We start from the raw sequence: 17994 nt of genomic DNA on the forward strand, positions 1-17994 counted from the left end.
AAACTCGAAACACATGCCCTGAAGTCACAATTGTTTAAGAAACTGGAAGAGGACAAGAAGATGAAATCAAGGTGTGCACATGCATCTCTCAAAGCAAGGGCTAAAACAGCCAAGATTACTGAATAAACCCGACAACTAGAACTAGCACTTACCAATGCAAAGGATGAAGCTTCTCAATGAGGCAAAGCGTAAGGCATTGGAATTAGATGCGCAAAGATCAAAATTCTCCATAGAGGAGAAATCAAAGCTTGTGAGAATGGTACTGCCTGTAGCGGTTATATCTATAGGAATGCTCATATTTGTAGGGAAGCTATCCTATATTTAAGGATGGAAAGATAAATAACCTAGTGTGTTGGTAATTCCCATTCTAAATTTGAGGTCCTTATCTTCACAGTGCTACTATTCTATCTTGGGATTAATTGGAAAGGAAAATATAATTAGCAAAAGTGACTTTGTTCATGTTACAGTACTTTTGTCAATGGGTTCATAGCCTAGTGGTTAAGGCGAGTGTGATTATGTTAGCATGCATGATTTCAACCCCTATTAGACTCTAATGGCACAGCCAATACAAAAACATTATAGTATTTTCTAACTTGGTGTGCTCACATCCTATATTCAATCTTATTGCACACATGACAATGTGTTCATGTCATTTTTCTCATAGTTAGTCAATACCATTAAACTCTTATGTAGACCTAGAATTTGGCACATATACTAAGAAAGTTTGCTCTTCTCATGTAGCTAAGACTATCTCTCATTACATAACCACTTTTTCACTCTTAACACAAGAGTATCATGGGTAGTGGAATGCATATTGCAAAATTCTTGTGCATATGCCAACTAGCACGGTCTTATGTCAAGTTAGAAAGCCATATGGCTAAGAGTTAGCAAAGAGAGAGGATATCTATCCACCCCACACGCTCTCTGAACCCTAGGAAGCTCATAGTCATGCTAAATCGACTTGCTAGGCCTCCAACCCTCTGAGGACAAACACCATATCATCCAAGGGGGGAACTCCATATCTAAAGAGGACTCAAAGGTAGTTGGGCTTGCTATGAATAATGAATCTAGAATGTGTCTATAAAAAAGAGAATTGGCATTTTTACCCAGTATTTATAAACCAAATAACATTCACTTTTTAAAACAATAGTAAGAAACAATATCAAATATCTACCCGCAAAAGCTTGACATTTCCAACTGATCCACTAACATGCGTGCAACCACGGTAGTTGCCCAGCCATAGGGATCTACATATCTTTTAAATGTTAGCAACTATATGTCATTGAAAACAAATGGGTTGCCTACTTGGCTATTAAACAACTATAAGTACGTGCAATTTTAGCACCAGAGCTGGTAGTAAAAGTGAACGATGCTGACATCCTTTTTACATGTAAGATACACACATGTCAATTGTGTGGAAAGACAAAAAAGAATGCTTTGCAAAATTCAAATCATAAAAATTTCAAAGACCTAAAGTATTACATAATCAACAATGTGAACATAAAAAATTGGCATGAACTCAGATTTATTTATTGTCATTCCAAATGCCAACCGAATAGGAAACTGTCTCCTTCTCATATCAAATGGAAGATGCAAGCTACTCGGAATGAAAGTGATCCTTGGAATAAACACCCTATCTCCAATATTTGTACCAATAATGATTTTAGCATCTAACACTTTTGTGTGAAACTCTTTGCATATCAACCGAGTCCCATTACATAATTCTTTCCGAGGATTCAGATTACGTAGCAAAATTATCGAAGCATTCCTTTTCAACAATCGATAAGGTGGGCATCCACCACTAAGGTCCAAGTTGTTAAGATACTCTACTGTGTATATAAAAGAGTCTTCACCTAAGCTGTTCACTAAATCTGCATTTAGAAACTCCTTTTCCTCCCCAGGCATTGCATTTAGTGCAGTAGTATTGATTGCATCAATACTACTGCACTTAGAAACTCCTTGTCCTCCCCAGGCATTGCATTTAGTGCAGTAGTATTGATTGCATCAACCTCAAGATTCTGAGGTGCAAGAATAGCACGCTCTCGAAAGTATGGTGCATACTCCACAACCCTTGCAACTCCTTTATACAACCATTCAATCAGCCCTTCGATGAAATTTGTCTCCAATAGCATTTTCGGTGGAATTACAATGGTATCTTCTTTCATATATTTGTTCACTCCATTTCCAATATCTAGAACCCATTGTACAAACTCTTGCTTTGTCGAGTTTCTAGCATTTTGGATACACTCGCATATTCTGTGTAAGATTCAATACTTTAATGTATCTCTAGATTTTGGAGTGACACAATGCATCATTAACAATTTCATCTCGCCCTGCCTAAATGGAACCACTCGCAAAACCTGTCTAAAATCTCCTCCTAATAGCACCACCTTTCCACCAAAAAGTTAGTCATTGCACATGATATCTTTAGCGTCCTATCCAATGCTTCAAATGCATAACACTGAGTCATAGGTACCTCATACCATATTATCAACTTACTTAACCTCAAGACATCTGCGAGATGACCCTTCACATTGCAAGTGCTAGTGGCATCCAGATCTAATGGTATTTTGAATCGCGAGTGTGTCATACGTCTATTGGCTAGTAACAATGCTGCAATGCTAGAAGATGCACATGCCAAAGCAATGTGTCCCTCCCCACACAACGGAGAAAGTAAACAATTATAAAGAAAAGTCTTTCCAGATCCTCCTGGACCATCAAGAAAAAAAACATGACCAACATCTGCATAGACCATTGCTAAAATGCGATCGAAGGCAGTCCACTGACAATCAGTCAGAGTCCTCTCCATCTGACAACCGATTTGTGCATGTTGCTCAACATAAAACATAATTTCTTCTTGCCATTGGTAGGTAATGGCAAACATGTTATGTCCACAGTAGGCAATCCATCAAAGTCTTTCAACCTTCGTCCATGTTGTTGAAGAATGTGCTCCAAATGCAATAGAGCCTCCTTCATTGCCACTACTCGACAATGAATTAAATTCTCCATTCTAGTACATGGAAAAAATCATCTGAAAGATCCGAGGAAAATCTCTCCCATAATTGACCAAGAGATGCAGGCTCACAAAAAACCAAAATTGTAACAAATAGGTGTCTCAACTGTGCACTATTTTGATAAGAGGCATCCTCTTGCATACACATAAATCACTCATTCATCGTTTTCTAACAAACCTCTAGCTACACATGTTGCCTTGAAGGTAGGATATATCAGTCCATCAAAAGTGCACAGTTCATCGAAAGACTAACAACCCTTGAAAATGTTAAGTAGCATATGCATAAAGTATTGTTCACCAACAAGTGGAGAAATATTGTACATTCGTCCAATGCAATTGCCAAACTTTCTTCTACTCCACTTCTTACTACTTTTATTACAAACCCATTTTCATGGGAAATCGCCATATAGTAAATCATTTGCATCATGCTCCAACTGATTGCATCTGAACTATTCTGTGAGAGTTGTTTTTCTATTTTGTTCCCTATCCACCACATTTTGCAAATCATCATTATCTTGAGGCATGTGTGTGTGTGATCCAACTAGACTATGAACTGCAAAGGTCTGCGTCCTACACATGGTCTTTCTAGCAATCTCGATGTCAATCATCTATGGAGACCAAATCTCACTCCCATGAGAGCAAAACCCCCTTGAGGTGAATGAAAAAGTTGACGCTATAACTGTGGGAGATCTAATCCCTCTCTTGGAGTAAGAAGATGCTCACGGTCCTGCAATGAGATATCACCCGTTTGAGGGCTGAAGTTGTCACACTCAATCTCAGCTACAAGGTACTCCCACTCATCCAATTTGTATGGATACTCTGCCCCAATGTGAGTATGGTATCTCACTCCAACTGGAGATAGCAGAGGAATAGAAAAGGTCTACAACGACAAAGTTGATGGAGTACCCTGCAAAACACTCCTCATGCGCTAGCTTGACACAGGGTAGGGAACTTATGGGAGCATCTAACCATCCCTTCTGTAAATCCTAATCATGGCAAAAAGGGTATGCCTCCCATTAGTCTTGCTAGCATGCGTGGGACACAACTGTGATTCTAATCTACGCCAGTCCTCCTAGTCATTGATCGACTACCCTAATCATGGCAAAAAGGGTATGACTCCCATTAGTCCTGCTAGCGTGCATGGGACCTCAACCGTGATTCTAATTTATGCCAGTCCTCCTAGTCATTGATCGACTACCCTAATCATGGCAAAAAGGGTATGACTATCTAAGTATGGAGCAACTAATAGTAAAAACTTCGTGCAAGTGCTTCCACATAGGCATTTTTGCAGCTCAAAACCTTCATAGTAGCTCGATTCTTGGGCACAGTGAGGCATGGAATTGGTTATCAAGTTTACATTGGACATGAAATCGATTAGCAGGCTATGACTTGCATTCATCACAGCGTGGGATAGAGCTCTAATCAACCTCTTATAAATTTGTGTGGTGTGGCACGCTCAAACACTTTGTCATATTTAGGCCCCTTCCCAAGCAACGCTTAACCATGCCAAGGTCACTAAACAACTTAGTGAATGGCACACGTAGAGTTTTGTGTACAAGCATGTTTACGGTAGGCACCCTAGAGGAAAGGTTTTGTTTTTTGAGCTCCCGTGAGACCATGTGTCACAATTGTATAGGTTGAGCTTTAAAGAAAAGCCTCTACAAAAAGCACTAACTTTTTCCCTAAATAGTGATAGTGTTGTGGCATGGCAAGACCAAACACTTCATTGGTGATTCGTATTGCGATTTGTGGATGGAGCGTGCTACAAGTTCTCTACAAAAAGCACTAACTTTTCCCCTCTAAATAGCGATAGTGTTGTGCATAATTTCAGGCATGGGCAAGACCTAACACTTCGTTGGTGATTCGTATCGTGATTTGTGGATGGAGGGAGGGTGCTACAAGTTCTGAACTTGAAATTGAACAATTCATCATCGTCCAGAATCGATCAAACCAGATGCTTACTTATCTAGATTCATGGATCAATGGATGGCCAACGAAATTGCAAAATCACAATTCCATAGCGACAACCTAATGGATTTGGACAGAATGATTACTCCAAAGCTAAAGATTGACATGGAATCTCTCCCCGGAAGTCGATTTGATCGATCACAATGGATTGGATGAGTCGACGTGAATCGATTGAAAGTTATTCTTGCATAGATCAAGTGCACTACAGCTACAACTATGAATCTTCTGAGTAGGCTTGAACAACAAAATGGCTCAGTTAAACTCGACATTTGTAACAATCTCAAGGGTTTCAATGATTCCACACTTGGCAAGTATAATCTTGCATCTAAAAGTCTCGAGACATGCTGTGTGAGGAATCCATGAACGCAAGTTGACTATGTGAGCTTGAGCCCTCCGTTGCTCCTTAGTCTCTTTCTACGGCGAGTGTCGGATGTTGCATTCTTGATGACTAGAGGGTTCTTACCATGTAAAAACTGCTTCACCTTGTTGAGGATCCATTACTTGCACCGCTTTGGTGTAGCTTCAATTGAGGATGTACACTGTTAGGTTACATGCTTCAACCCAAAAGGTGTTCGGCAGACCCTTCCCTAAGCCCTTCGATCATACTCCTTGCCATTTGGCAAAGGACACAATTTTTACTTTCTGCTACTCCATTATGTTGTGGGGTATGGGGAGGCAGCTTCTGCCACTTAAATCCATGTGCTTGCACACTATGTGGGATAAAGCCTCTGACATGTGGCATCATGCTCTTGCTTCGTACTATACTCATACCTTGCCTCAATAGTGTGCTCATGGCAGCATATGTCTCAACACCACCCCTTGGTACCACGATGTATAGGCTACTGCAAGATGGTAGGGTGTGAGTTATAAAACAAAGGTCCATCACCTCCCCTTAGTGCATACATTGCTACCTAAGGTGGTAGAGTGTGGTATTACAACAAATCAATACCTCCCATGGGTGCTTGAATCACTACTCTCAGGTGATCAAGTTTGATAAAAGGAACTTGGTGACCCTTTTTTACAATTCATTGGATAAGGTGGTAAGGTTTGTTGATTGCTGCTTTGCTCTAGAGAAGTAAGTTACTGGAGGCCTTCTCTTTCTCGATAAGGACTCCTTGGTGCTGGCTGCATTTTTCTTTTTTTTTCTTTGTTGATGTCCTTGTCTTGCCTTTTGTTTCTTTGATCTTCTTGTGGGCTGCTTCTTGGCACTTGATCTTTGCTCCTCGGCTTGACTCTCAGCTCTTTCGTAGTTCCTTTGCCAGACATCGCCAAAATATCAGAGCCAAAGCTCAAGGAGAGAGACAGACGTGCACAACACTTGATGGTTGTATTCTTAGCTCAAGGAGAGAGAGAGAGAGAGAGAGAGAGAGAGAGAGAGAGAGAGAAATGAAATGTTAGATTAACGTCTTCAAAAGGCCATAATGACCTATGAGACCAAAAGTTACATAATGGCATATGGGACAAAGTGCACTGAAATGGAGTGACTCATACAAGCCTCATAGGGCTGAAAGCAGAAAACAGAAACAAAAAGGCAGAGGGCATGCTAACTCCCCTGCCAAGCACTATAAATATAAACTATAGTACTAAAGAGCTATAAAAGGAAATACAGAGTACATCTCAAGGATCATGTATTGGGATCTGGTGCCATGCTGGCCTGGTGGGCTGCGAGAATCTCTTGGAGAGAGAGAGAGAGAGAGAGAGAGAGAGAGAGAGTGGTGCCATGCTGGCCTGCTGGGCTGCAAGAATCTCGTGGAGAGAGAGAGAGAGAGAGAGAGAGAGAGAGAGAGAGAGAGTTGATGGTGCAGTCTTGAATCTTTCCTTTATCTTTTTGCTGTGCTCTCAGGGTGTGGAGAATCAAGAAGCATCATGAGTGAGCTCTGAAGGTCTATAGAAGCGGATAATGATTTGTATCCTTTGATACAATTACGGGTTATTTATGTTAACCTAGATAAAGATCTAGGATTCACTCTCTCTGGAAAAAGAAGATCTCTAAAACTGACACTCTACCGGCATGCAGTTCCTTACAGATATAAAGGGAAAGTTAAGGTGCAGAACATTTTAGCGGGTATTCGCCATGGGATCTCTCTCTCTTCTGTAGATTTACCTTTTAGAAGCTTAGATTCATTCTCAGAATTGGAAAATTTCATGGAATCCACAGATAAGACTGTTATCCTCTTTGATTTTTGTACCTGGGCCCAAAGGTTAGGTCAGAAGAAGCAGCTGAAAGTGCCTGAAGAGCACACAATTTGTAAGGATGCAGCTTGTTTGTTGACTCCAAGGGATAATGTGGAAGATGAGGTTGACATTATGTCTGGGTCATTATGTCAGGATGATAGTCAAGGAGATGTGAAGAAACTCGGAGCTGCATCTGGAATCGACCTGGGACGGGGTGAAGTTGCACAAGAAGGGGCTCTAAAGGTGGAAGAATGTGGAATTTTATCTCTTTGTGGAGATGATGGTACATATCTAATTTCTGTGGATTTTTTTGCTGCTCTTTCCATTGCAAATCAGTGCCTATACATGACTGTTTGGTTGTAGAGGCTACAGTTGAGCTGATTTGGTTGCAAATACTTTATCGAAATTTGACAAAGATTGCCAGAGCCCATGTTCTCACTCCTGAGCGTGCAAAATTTGGGATTATTAGAGACAAGGCTCTTCTTTCAGACTTGGGATTATCCAGGATGCAAAACTTTTCGTGGTTTCTCATGGTGAAGGTGTCTGAACGACCCCATGCTCCAGAGTTCTACTTTGGAGATGAAGAGGCCGATTTGGTCATCTCCGGTTCTGTGCAGTTGGTGTCTGAGGTAAAGCTCTTTTCTCTTGCAATTATAGGCTTTTAAATGTCTAGCTCATCAGCAGCAAGAAAAGGTTGCAATGAAACATATGGAAAAGTTTGAGACATTTTGTTGAGCCATTTTTGAGGACGAGCCGCCTGCAATTACGGTATGGACTTGTCATGCCTATGGACTAAACAAAAGGTGTAGCGACAGCTTTAAACGTGTGCCAGTCAACAAACAAGAGAACACTGGTGCTAAAAGCTAGGAGAATGGAACTAATAGGTCTGGGGTTATGGGCTATTAAACAGATGTGGGGAGGACTATTCCCGAAGCTGCCTTGAAGCACGTGCTAGTGAGAAAATGCCTTTTGTTGGAAGCTGGATGAGCTGTTTACGGCTACGGACTTGCGCCTTGGTGGAACAAGCCGTGGACCCTCGCTAGAAGGTGAAAGTCTATTTCACTTAACTCACAAACATGTTGAATGATGGCAGGATTCGCATGCATGAGAGGACTCTTGAGTGTTGATACCACTTGAGTGAATCATAATCTGGAAAGAGGCTGCCACATCAGCACATATCTTTTGAAAAAAAGTGGATTCAAAGCCTATGTAGGCTAACCTTAAAATTGACGAGGTGGTACGTTAATGAGGTGGTACATTATCATTAACATTGTCCAGGGAGCTTAGCTTGGAACAAAGTATGGCTATACAAACTAGGTCATGGACAGAAGTGCCCTTGCATGTAGCTACACTAATGAATACAACCACAAAATATTACATCCCGAGACAAACCCATGGCTATTTTCTTGTCTTCATGGTCTCTGTCTTAAACATAATCAGTCCTTGCTCTCCCTCATCGGGTCACTCCTCTTGTTGCTTGTTTCTTCATCTCAGGAGTATTTGTGCCTTAGATTCTTGTTTGGTGACCTTGGTCTGGACAATGGGACTGCTTTGGGGCAGTAAACATCCAAGAGTGATCAAGGAAAATTCTGTGATAGTGAGAAGGTAGAAATTAGAGGGTAGAAACTAGAAGGTAGAAATTAGCGGGTACCCAACAGAACTGCAATACAAATCATACCAGTTTGGTCCTTGGCTGTAACACCGTTCACGGTCGTGAGAGGGCAATACTGTCCCCTGCTACTTGCCACATGGTCTCCTACACTGGCTGCCTGCACACACATGTAATTGTGAGCTCTTTGCTGCCCAGAAGACACAATGCATTTATATATTTTCTGTTTAATGTGATTATAACATGCAGTATCCTTCATAGTACTTGCATTTCTCCCATATGTCTGACCTATGAATCTTTTTGATACCTTTCTGCCTGTTTTTCCTCAGGTACAATTATTCATCCTTCTCAAACATGTTATGTTGTCATAAAATATGTCTTCCTCCCAATATGGCACAGCAGCGAGAGAGAGGCCCACAGGACGTGTTTGCCAACCTGCTTCTCTCGCACAATATGGGTCCAATCTCAGGAAAAACATCAAGTGCAATTTAGAATGCTGTTACGCAACCCATTGCGGCATAAATCAGCCACTTTTGACTGATATACAGCCAAGGCATATGCCCATTGGCATGAATATGGATGAGGCAAGTGTTGAGGATGCAGTTGAGGATGAAACAGCAGCAACTCAATCATCCAAACGGGTGCCTAGATGGCTGTTGGATACGTTATGTGATAGTAGGATGGACAATATCATGCCTACCAAGAAGACACGTACGGAATCTTGTCATGCATATGGGTTACTAATTGATTCTGCTTGTGCAGGGAGTACATGCACTGAGGAGGAGCCACTCTCTTTTGAAGAAGCAGTGGAGGATGAAAATTGGATGTGTGCCATGCAGGATGAGTATGATTCGATTATGAAGAATGACATGTGGTATTTGATTGACTTGCATTGCCTCAAGAAGGCTATTGGCACAAAGTGGGTTTACAAGCTCAAAAAATTGGAATGCAGATGGCACTGTTGACCGCTTCAAGGCGAGGCCTGTCGCAAAAGGACAGCTCAGGAGAAGGGTATTGACTTTGGAGAGACTTTTGCTCCTTCTTCTCACATGACCACTATGCAGTAGAAGGGGACCGGGCAGATTTGGAGGAGGGGATAGAATAGCAGGTAGAGGGGAGTGAGGTACGGGGGGGGGGGGGGGGGGGGGGGGGGGGGAGAAATGAAATGAAATGAAATGTTATATTAACGTCTTCAAAAGGCCATAATGACCTATGAGACCAAAAGTTACATCATGGTGGATCTGATACAATGTCTGGAGAGAGAGAGAGAGAGAGAGGGAGAGAGAGAGAGAAGTAAGTAGAAGTAGAATTTATTAGCGTCCACGGAGAGTCAAAAACCCATGGGACCTGCCATGCAAAATACAATAATCTCCCCTCCCCAGATGTGATAGAGGGGGTGGTACCAAAGTACAAAAAGTACGAAGAAGTACAAAAATGTAATCACTCTGTAGCTGTCCGGGTCATATCATCATGGTGGTGGAAGAGTTGAGTGATGAAGGCTCCGATGACTGCTGGAGTAGAGGAAGTAAAAACCTGGGGCAGATGAGTGTGGTCTCTCAGTAGGGACTGGAAGTCGGCTCGGATGTGTGCATAGCTCGGGCATCGTAGGGCGACCTGCTCTTCAGTCTCAATGCTGTGAGAGTCACATAGTGTGCACAGTCTCGCATGCTGCGGAAAACCCCTGTCAAGCTCCTCTCTCGATATTGAAAGAGTGTGAGCGGGTGCGGAAACGGGCTATGTTCCTCCTGTAGTGTAGCGACACTGCATTGCTATTGTATGGCTGTACTGGAGCTTCCTTTTGTGTGTAGTCCTCCCAACAGTCTGGGTTGATATGTGCCTGATAGTACTCCAGTTTGGATTTCTTTTCTGCCGACCACCATCTGTTATGGAGTGTCTGCTGAAAAATATCCATGTCAATGTCCGCCATTGACCTATCCAAGAAGGCATGTACACTCCACCGTGTAAACTAGCCTCGAATGTCTAGAGCCCATCCTGAAGATAACACCTTGCTCTTGTGATTCTTTTGTAACCGCAAGCTGGCCTCCTAAGCCTTTTTGGGTAGCCTGATATCAGGCATCTTCCATACTTTATAGAGGTAACGGAATACTTTGAGCAGTGCCTGCATTTCAATAGGTTGGCAACCTGTTTCCATTAACAATATGGAGTACGGAGTGGTAGGTTTGACACCCAGGCGTCTCCGGATAAAAGCCTTTTGCATCTTTTCTACGTCGTTCCAGGTGGAGGCTGAAATGCTGCCCCCCCAAACTTCAACCCCATAGAGGACTGTTTGTATGACATACGCATCAAAAAGCATGCATCTGACCTGCCAATTTTTGGTTTCGCTATGTGTGCAAATATTCTCAAATTGATAGTATTTCCCCCATCTGGCATCCAGCCTCCGTGTGATGCAATTACCCCATCGATGATCAACTGGTATGTCAATTCCAAGATATTTGAATGTATGGACCTGTTCTATGGGCTGTCCGTCATAGAAGATTGTGGGGAGCTCTTTTGGTTGCTGCATACGGACTGTCATGAGCTTGGTTTTCCCTAAATTCATTGTCATTCCACCTTCCAGACAAAAAATTTGAAGAACACCCATAAACTTTTGCATGCTAGCAGCCTCATAGGTGAAAAATACAACGTCATCTGCATATAAAAGAAGTATGACAGCAAACAGCCCGATTTGTGGCCCGTAGTAGCCTTATGCATCTGCCAATTCCTGTATCATCTCCTCCAGTTTATCAATGCACAGCCCGAAGAGTGTGGGATAGAGGGGACATCCTTGTTTTACTCCCATGTTACTCTGAAAAGGTTGAGACAGCCCATTCTTCCCTTTGAGTCTACAGATCACTTTCTTGTAAATCCGATACACTCCCTTTCGGAGTTCAGGTGGGACTCCTAGGTGTCGCATACGCTCCCATAGACCAGCCCGTGGTATGGTGTCAAATGCCTTCCAGAAATCAACAAAGCAATAGAAAAGAGTCTCCCCTTTCAAGCGGCTCTCGTCCATGAGTACTCGGAGTGTGACCAAATGATCAATGGTGCAATAGTTTGTGCGAAAGCCTGCTTGTCCAATCGCTCTTTTCCCAGCTGTCTCTGCCCAGGTACTCAATTTCATCTCCATGATAGTGCCAAATAGTTTGGCCATTGTTGAGCCTACCATGATGGTGTGGTAGTTTGTGAGGAGCCGCCTTTATAGAGTGGCTGAATCCAATTCTCTTGCCATTCACACGGGAAGCCATGTCTGAGGGCATGATCAAGGATTTGGGATAGGCATATTCGCTCATTCTCTTCAGTCCATTTGAGCATTTCAGCACACATGTTGATAGTGTCAGAGGTTTCCGTTTGCCATTTTCTTCAGGCTTGTGTCAATATCCCCAACAATGAAAAATGTGGTAGGCTGTCCATCCATGTCTTCATTAGGCATTGGGCATGCATCTTTATGTGTGTACAGTTGAATGGCATAAGATAGCATATCATCGTCCGTAAAATCGCCTATGACATGTTTCCGTCTTTGTTGCAGCCCTTCCCAAGCTTTCTTGGGGTGTTTTACAAATTCCTGAGCTTGTATGAGCTCTCTGGCCTGAATGTATTGTCTTCTTTTCCTTTGTGTTAGCATACAGTACTGTTTCTCAGCCTCGCTGCGTGATGGACCATGAGGTAACTGTTTGGCTTTCTTTTGTGCTTGTTTGCATTCCTCATCAAACCATTTTTTATGTGGTAGCCCTCTGGTATGAGGGTGCCGCGATCCATGCTTCTTAAAAACTGTTGTGGCTGCCCCTAAAATAGCATCTCTGAGAGTGTCCCATGTGATAGTCATATGCTCGGCCAAGCTGGTTTCTAAAAGCTAAACATAGGCATCTTTTTTATCAGTCTACCTGGAATCTTGTGGTTCCAGGGGCGTGTCTCTCCTCCTCACCTGAGTGCCATATATTGAGTGTAATCCAGAGGGGTATGTGATCTGATTCTGGGTTTTTATCTCCCAACCGGAGGCTGCGAATCAAGCATAAGGTATCCAAGTGTGCTAGGGCATACTCTAAAACACTAGATCCTCCTCCTGCCGAGTAGCAGGTTGTCCCACTCGTGCCAGGAAAAAGTTGCATCCCATTGAGGATGGGCATGTGAAGGCCATTCACCATACATCTGAGGGCCCGTCCATGTGTATTCACCATGTCATCTGTGGAGCATCTGAGCCATCTTGGGTCAAGGTCAATTTCCTCATCTTTATTGAGATCATCATGCATGACGGGCTGAAATTGGAGGGATCCCACTTGTGCATTCATATCACCAAGTATGAGGACATGGCCTGTTTGCATAAAGTTTTCGGCATCAATATTGAGGTCTATATATGGGCTGCCTGGGTCTATTCCGTACCTTGCATAAAAAGGAGAGTCATGGTGCGGAATGTAACATCCCACTATATACGTAGGGGGGCCATCCCTTTGTATTTTTTTCCATAAAATGCATTTGTGTGCATCCACCTTGTGTAACTCAACTCCTCGCTGCCTTCCTCTCCCCTCTGCACGGCTCCTCCCCCCCTTGCCGGCTGTTTCCTCTCCTCGCCATCTCCTCCCCCCTCCTGTCTCCTTCCCCTCCTCGCTGCTCTCCTGCTGCTGACCAGCGCTGTACGGCTGCAGCCCCCTCTCGATCTCCCCCTCCACCCCGTCTTCTTCCCCTCCTCGCTGCCTCCTGCAGCTGGCCGACGGTGAGCGGCTGCTTGCCCCACCTCCTCGCTGGCCTCCTGCGCAGCCCTGCTGCTGCCCAGCCTCCTCTCCCCTCCTGCGCAGCCCCTAGGCTGGTGCGCCCGCCTCCCCTCCTTCCCCCACATTCTCCTCTTCGCCCTCAGTCCGCTCTGTTCCCCTCCCTTCGTTTCCCCCCTTGGCTGCGCAACATTCCAGCCCGTGGCCTCAATCCCCCTCCCCCCCATTTCCCCCTTCCGGTTTCTTCACTGCACTTCAGTTCCCCCCCCCCCCCCCTCGCCTTTCGATTCTCTCTCCTTTTTCCCGGGCATCGTTCTAGGAGCCTCTTGGTATGGCGGCCTCTGGTCCGGATCTGGGATCCCCTTCTGGCATCCCCACTCCATCAGCCTACCAGGTCCTTCTCACGGAGCAGAAGCTGGCTCTGGTAAAAGAGAAAGTGACGGACTACTCGCGCATGGCGGTCTACGGGCGCATAGTTGGCCACTCTCCATCGGGGGCGGAACTCAGAGACTGGCTTCAAGCCAGTCTGTATCTCGAGGACAGCCACACCACGGAGGCCGCTCTCTTGGGTCGAGGAATCTTCCTATTGAAGCTTTCTGAGTCTATGGGGGAGACCCAACTGATGGCCCGTTCTCCTATCTTGATGGGCGCGACGATGATCTCCATGGTTCCTTGGTTTCGTGGCTTCAGCGCATCGGATTTCGACACCCAACATTGCATTCCTCAGCATCCTGTCACGCTCCTGTTTCCAGGTCTGGCGGCATAGCTGAGGCCTTGCGTTGGTGACTTTGGTGCTCTATTTGGCACAATTCTCTCGGATTTGTTTGCCGACGCGGTGGTCAGTGCAGGTGTTCCTAGGGTTCAGGTTGCGGTGGAGGACCCCTCGGGGCTTCCCCTAGTGTTGGACATTGTCACAGATGTAGGAGTGGTTTCTCAGAGGATGATCGTGAAAGGCCAACCCAACCAGTGCTTTAGGTGCCATGAGTTCGGGCATCAGGCTCGAGGCTGCCCTCGTTTTGGACGGAAGGAAGAGGTAGCACCGGCCCCAGCCTAGCCAGGCCCCCAACCCAGGTCTACTCAGGGGGAGGATGGGTGGACGAAGGTGGTGGGCAAGAAAAAGAGGAGGATGAAAGGTAACAAGGAGAGCGAAAGAGAGCAAGCCGCGAAGCCCAGAACCACGGTGACTACCCAGTGAGGCAAGGGTAGAGAGCCGTTGTCGTAGCCAGTGGCAAAGGTGACGGCTCAGAAGGAAATTCAGCCCTCAGAGCTGGCTCAGGCAGTTCTGCAGTTAGAGTCGTCATCCCCGCCCCAACAGCTAGCTCACGCCTCCCAGTCAGGGGGGTCCAACAGTCAGAGTGACCGCAGTGAGGCCAGAGCGCAGGCGAGACCCCTTCCCCTAGAGCTCTTTCGGTGTGGCCGGTGAAACTATCTTGATGTAGCAGGGGTGGGAACCTTCCCCGCCAAGTTGTCAGTCTCTCTTTTGGTGCTCAAGAGAGTTGTAGACTCGCGGCTGGCCCTTCTCGCTCCCCGGATGGCCCGTCCGCCTTGTTCGTCCTTCACAGCAAGGGGGAGGAGTGGACAGGCCAGATGGTGGAGTTGTTATTGGGGCAGGCTTCGGCTCACATGGAGGAGTGGATTGGCCCATCAGGGAGGGAGCTTCTCAGTGCCCAGTGGGCAGAGTGCGGGATGGGACTTCGTTGGCGGAAGTCTTCTCGGCGTTTCCACCTTCATATTTTCGTCCACGCGCAACCACGTTGGGACCTTCCTTCACGTGCGTGCTTGGACGGCGGCGGACATAGCAGCATTCTACAGGTGGCCGCAGGTAGAGATGGCAGCATGGTTACAGAGTGCTCATTCAGTGAGTTAGACCTTGACCCCCCTGATCCGTCTACGAGGACTTGAGGATGACACTAGCTTGCCCTCGAAACCCGCAGCTAAACGTTTCCGCGAGTACGCTCATAGCCACTCTTCAGCTTCCTCTTTTACTCCAAACAGGCAACTGTTCGAAGGCCAGACACATTCATCATGAGCTTACGCCTTATCTCGTGGAACGTGAACTGGTTTCACTCATCAGGGGCCCGTGGACCACGGAAGATGGTGCTGCGTCAGGAACTTCAGCCAGCACTTGTTGGCGGTATCGATATTTGTCTTCTCCAAGAGCACATCTCCGTGCAGCAGGCAGCCAGGTGTGGGAAGGTGCTCCCAGGAAGGTTACACACTTACTGGGATCCCTCTATAGGCGACCATGGGTGCAGCGGAGGGGTTTGTATCTCCATTGGAGCTTCTCTTGTAGCCAGTGTGGCTAGCCATGGCTCACTCGTCCCCGGCAGGGTGTTGTGGGTTTGCATGGATTTTGGGGGAGCCAAGATTGGCATCCTCAACATCTACGCACCGACAGAGATGCGAGCGAGAGCGGCTTTCTGGCAGATTGTGGCTATTTCTCTTCCAGAGGTAGACTCATGGATTGTTGGAGGCGACTTCAACAATCTGGAAATGTTGGAGGACCAGCAGGGCAGGGACCGTGGCTTCGAGGGCATTGCGCGAGGGGAGCAGGCAGCATGGGAGGCCTTCCTCTTCGCCACTGGAGGCAGAGACAGCTGGCGCGACCCGGTTTTCAGCCAAATGCCTGGTAGCTTGGCTTTTTCCTAGGGCTTCCGGAGGGAGGGAGGCCGGATACTGGAGCCGTTGGACAAGATCTACATCAGAGACTGGGCAGCCTCTCGTGGAGGGCATGTAGGGATTGTGGTAGGCACCACCCTCTCAGATAACTCTCCTGTGACTCTTTCCTTGGATCCTCTCCCTCAGTCTACGTCCACCCGTATGTGCCGCATCCCAGACTCGTATTCTTCAGGTCACATGGGCCACGATCAGCAGGGGAGCAGGTCAGATGTCTTTGAGATTCAGCAGGCCAGGTTTGCACGGGACCAGAGGAGGTGATGGCCACAGCGACAGACTTCTACAGAGACTTGTTTCGGGAGGATCCCCTCTCGGCGAGAGCTCACAGATGCAGGGAGCAGATTTGGGAGTGCGTCCCTTCAGCAGTTACTGGAGCCATGGGGGACATGCTTCTGTCTCCCTTCACGGAGGAGGAGCTTCAAGACGCTTTCAGAGACCAGGACGGGCAGAAATGCCCAGGCGAGGATGGCTTGTCTCGCGCTTTCTTCCTCTCATTCTGGGAGGTAGTCAAACCGTCCTCGCGGCCTTCCAGCACATCTTCACCACACGTCACATGCCAGGTTCCCTCTCATCAGGTTTGATCAGTCTCCTTCCGAAAGGAGGGGACAGGCAGGAGGTTTGTCACTGGCCCCCGACCACCCTGCTTCCCACGACCTACAAAGCCCTGGCGAAGATGATCAGCTCCCGGGTGCGCACGATCCTTCCAGATATCATCCATGACACCCAGACAGGTTTTGTACAGGATCGTAGTATCGTGGACAACGTATTCACCTTTTCAGAGGCGATGGAGTGGGCTCAGCACAGTGGCAGCACTTAGCAGTACTACTCCTAAACTTCGAGAAGGCGTATGTCATGGTGGACTGGTCCTTCCTGGAGGGCACCATGCAGAGGATGGGTTTCCCGGAGCAGTGGATTGTAGGGGTGTCGACGCTTTACCGGTCAGCCTCCATCAGGGTCATTATTGGGGGCAGGATGGGGGAGCGCTTCTCCCTGGAGCATTTGGTGCGGCAGGGGTGTCCTTTGGCTCCGTTCCTCTTCTTGTTCTTCGCAGAGGCCATGGCTCTCTTCCTCTAGGGTCGCAGTGCGGGTTTGCGAGGGGTCCGACTTTCGATCAGGGCAAAGGCGGAGCTCCTAGACTCGAAGTATGCAGGACGACACAACGCTGTACGTGCAGGACGACATCGAGTCGCTAGAGTGGGTGCGCCTAGCCTTGGAGACTTTTTGTATAGCGGCAGGAGCGAAAATCAACTGGCACAAGTCAGTTGGTTTTCTCACCGACACCGAAGCGTCATTGGAGTGGGGTATTTTCCTCGGTTTTCGCTGGATCCCTCGTGGGCAGACCTTCCGATACCTAGGATTCCAGGTGGGATTGGATATTACCCCCGCTCAGCAGTTTGTTCCGGTGCTAGACTCCATCCGTAGGAAGCTAGCCTTCTGGAGCAGAGCTCGGCTTTCTCTTGCTGGGCGCGCCCTGGTGGTCAACCAGGTCCTCCTAGCCACAACTTGGTATGTGGCCTCTTGCTGGTGCTTCTCTTGGGCCTGCGTGACCCAGCTCAGGAAATTAGTCCGCAACTTCTTGTGGGCGGGTTCAGATGGCTCACGAGATACTAGGGTCTGTGTGGCTTGGCAGACGATCATTCAACCGCAAGCAGCAGGGGGTCTCGGTATCATTGACATGGAGCTTCAGAGTCAGGCCCTGTTGGGCAAGCTGGTGGTCAGGGGCCTTACTCTAGGGGGCAGACCTGGAAGCTGTTGATCCGGGATAGCCTCAGTTTCTGCCGCCTGCGCTTGGGAGGGCAGTGGCGACAGTCTCTGAGATGGATCTTCTCTACTGCCCCGGGAACCAGACC

The 17994-nt window shown here is 46.7% G+C and overlaps 4 protein-coding genes across 17 annotated transcripts in view; 2 read left to right on the top strand and 2 right to left on the bottom strand.

Moving 5' to 3' along the window:
* The window catches only part of LOC147602709 (uncharacterized), a 62928-nt gene that overhangs the window by 26509 nt on the left and 18425 nt on the right, over window positions 1-17994 (top strand). For 2 of the 12 annotated variants that reach the window (XM_086797630.1, XM_086797634.1), the window contains exon 2: window positions 9095-9476. The exons of 6 other annotated variants lie outside the window; for them this stretch is intronic. The gene's annotated coding sequence lies outside the window, so the exon portion shown is untranslated. Of the gene's footprint in view, window positions 1-7777; window positions 8203-9094; window positions 9477-9527; window positions 9777-17994 lie in introns of those variants that run through there. 4 more of the 12 variants (XM_086797631.1, XM_086797639.1, XM_086797629.1 and 1 more) reach the window with 4 other exon arrangements.
* On the bottom strand, window positions 1911-2809 carry LOC147602710 (uncharacterized). The gene is made up of 2 exons (XM_086797596.1): window positions 2505-2809; window positions 1911-2256 (listed from the first exon to the last, which is right to left on the bottom strand). Exons 1-2 carry the CDS (start codon window positions 2807-2809, stop codon window positions 1911-1913), a joined length of 651 nt encoding a protein of 216 aa, XP_086653722.1.
* On the top strand, window positions 6762-8539 carry LOC147602711 (uncharacterized). 3 transcript variants are annotated; one of them, XM_086797642.1, is made up of 3 exons: window positions 6762-7439; window positions 7520-7785; window positions 8067-8539. In XM_086797642.1, exons 1-3 carry the CDS (start codon window positions 7127-7129, stop codon window positions 8097-8099), a joined length of 612 nt encoding a protein of 203 aa, XP_086653768.1. In that variant the 5' UTR covers window positions 6762-7126; the 3' UTR covers window positions 8100-8539. The 3 variants fall into 3 exon arrangements, with proteins under 3 accessions (XP_086653768.1, XP_086653769.1, XP_086653767.1); XM_086797643.1 differs by having other exon boundaries at window positions 8250-8539; XM_086797641.1 differs by having other exon boundaries at window positions 7520-8539.
* On the bottom strand, window positions 10810-11916 carry LOC147602712 (uncharacterized). Its single transcript, XM_086797597.1, has 2 exons — window positions 11571-11916; window positions 10810-11414 (listed from the first exon to the last, which is right to left on the bottom strand). The coding sequence occupies exons 1-2, from the start codon at window positions 11914-11916 to the stop codon at window positions 10810-10812; spliced, it is 951 nt and encodes a 316-aa protein (XP_086653723.1).

This window comes from Cibotium barometz, chromosome 66, assembly GCF_041138505.1.
Source record: "Cibotium barometz isolate CiBa-2024 chromosome 66, ASM4113850v1, whole genome shotgun sequence".
NCBI classification, from domain to species: domain Eukaryota; kingdom Viridiplantae; phylum Streptophyta; class Polypodiopsida; order Cyatheales; family Cibotiaceae; genus Cibotium; species Cibotium barometz.

Excerpts from the sequence above, each read along its gene's own strand:
- LOC147602710 (XM_086797596.1), bottom strand. The coding sequence starts at position 2,809 with ATGGAGAGGACTCTGACTGATTGTCAGTGGACTGCCTTCGATCGCATT. Across the intron at positions 2,257-2,504 it reads CATCTCGCAGATGTCTTGAG|AATATGCGAGTGTATCCAAA; the intron begins GTTAAGTAAGTT and ends AATCTTACACAG.
- LOC147602711 (XM_086797641.1), top strand. The coding sequence starts at position 7,127 with ATGGAATCCACAGATAAGACTGTTATCCTCTTTGATTTTTGTACCTGG. Across the intron at positions 7,440-7,519 it reads ATCTCTTTGTGGAGATGATG|AGGCTACAGTTGAGCTGATT; the intron begins GTACATATCTAA and ends GTTTGGTTGTAG.
- LOC147602712 (XM_086797597.1), bottom strand. The coding sequence starts at position 11,916 with ATGGCCAAACTATTTGGCACTATCATGGAGATGAAATTGAGTACCTGG. Across the intron at positions 11,415-11,570 it reads GCTGTCTCAACCTTTTCAGA|ATGACGTTGTATTTTTCACC; the intron begins GTAACATGGGAG and ends TTTTATATGCAG.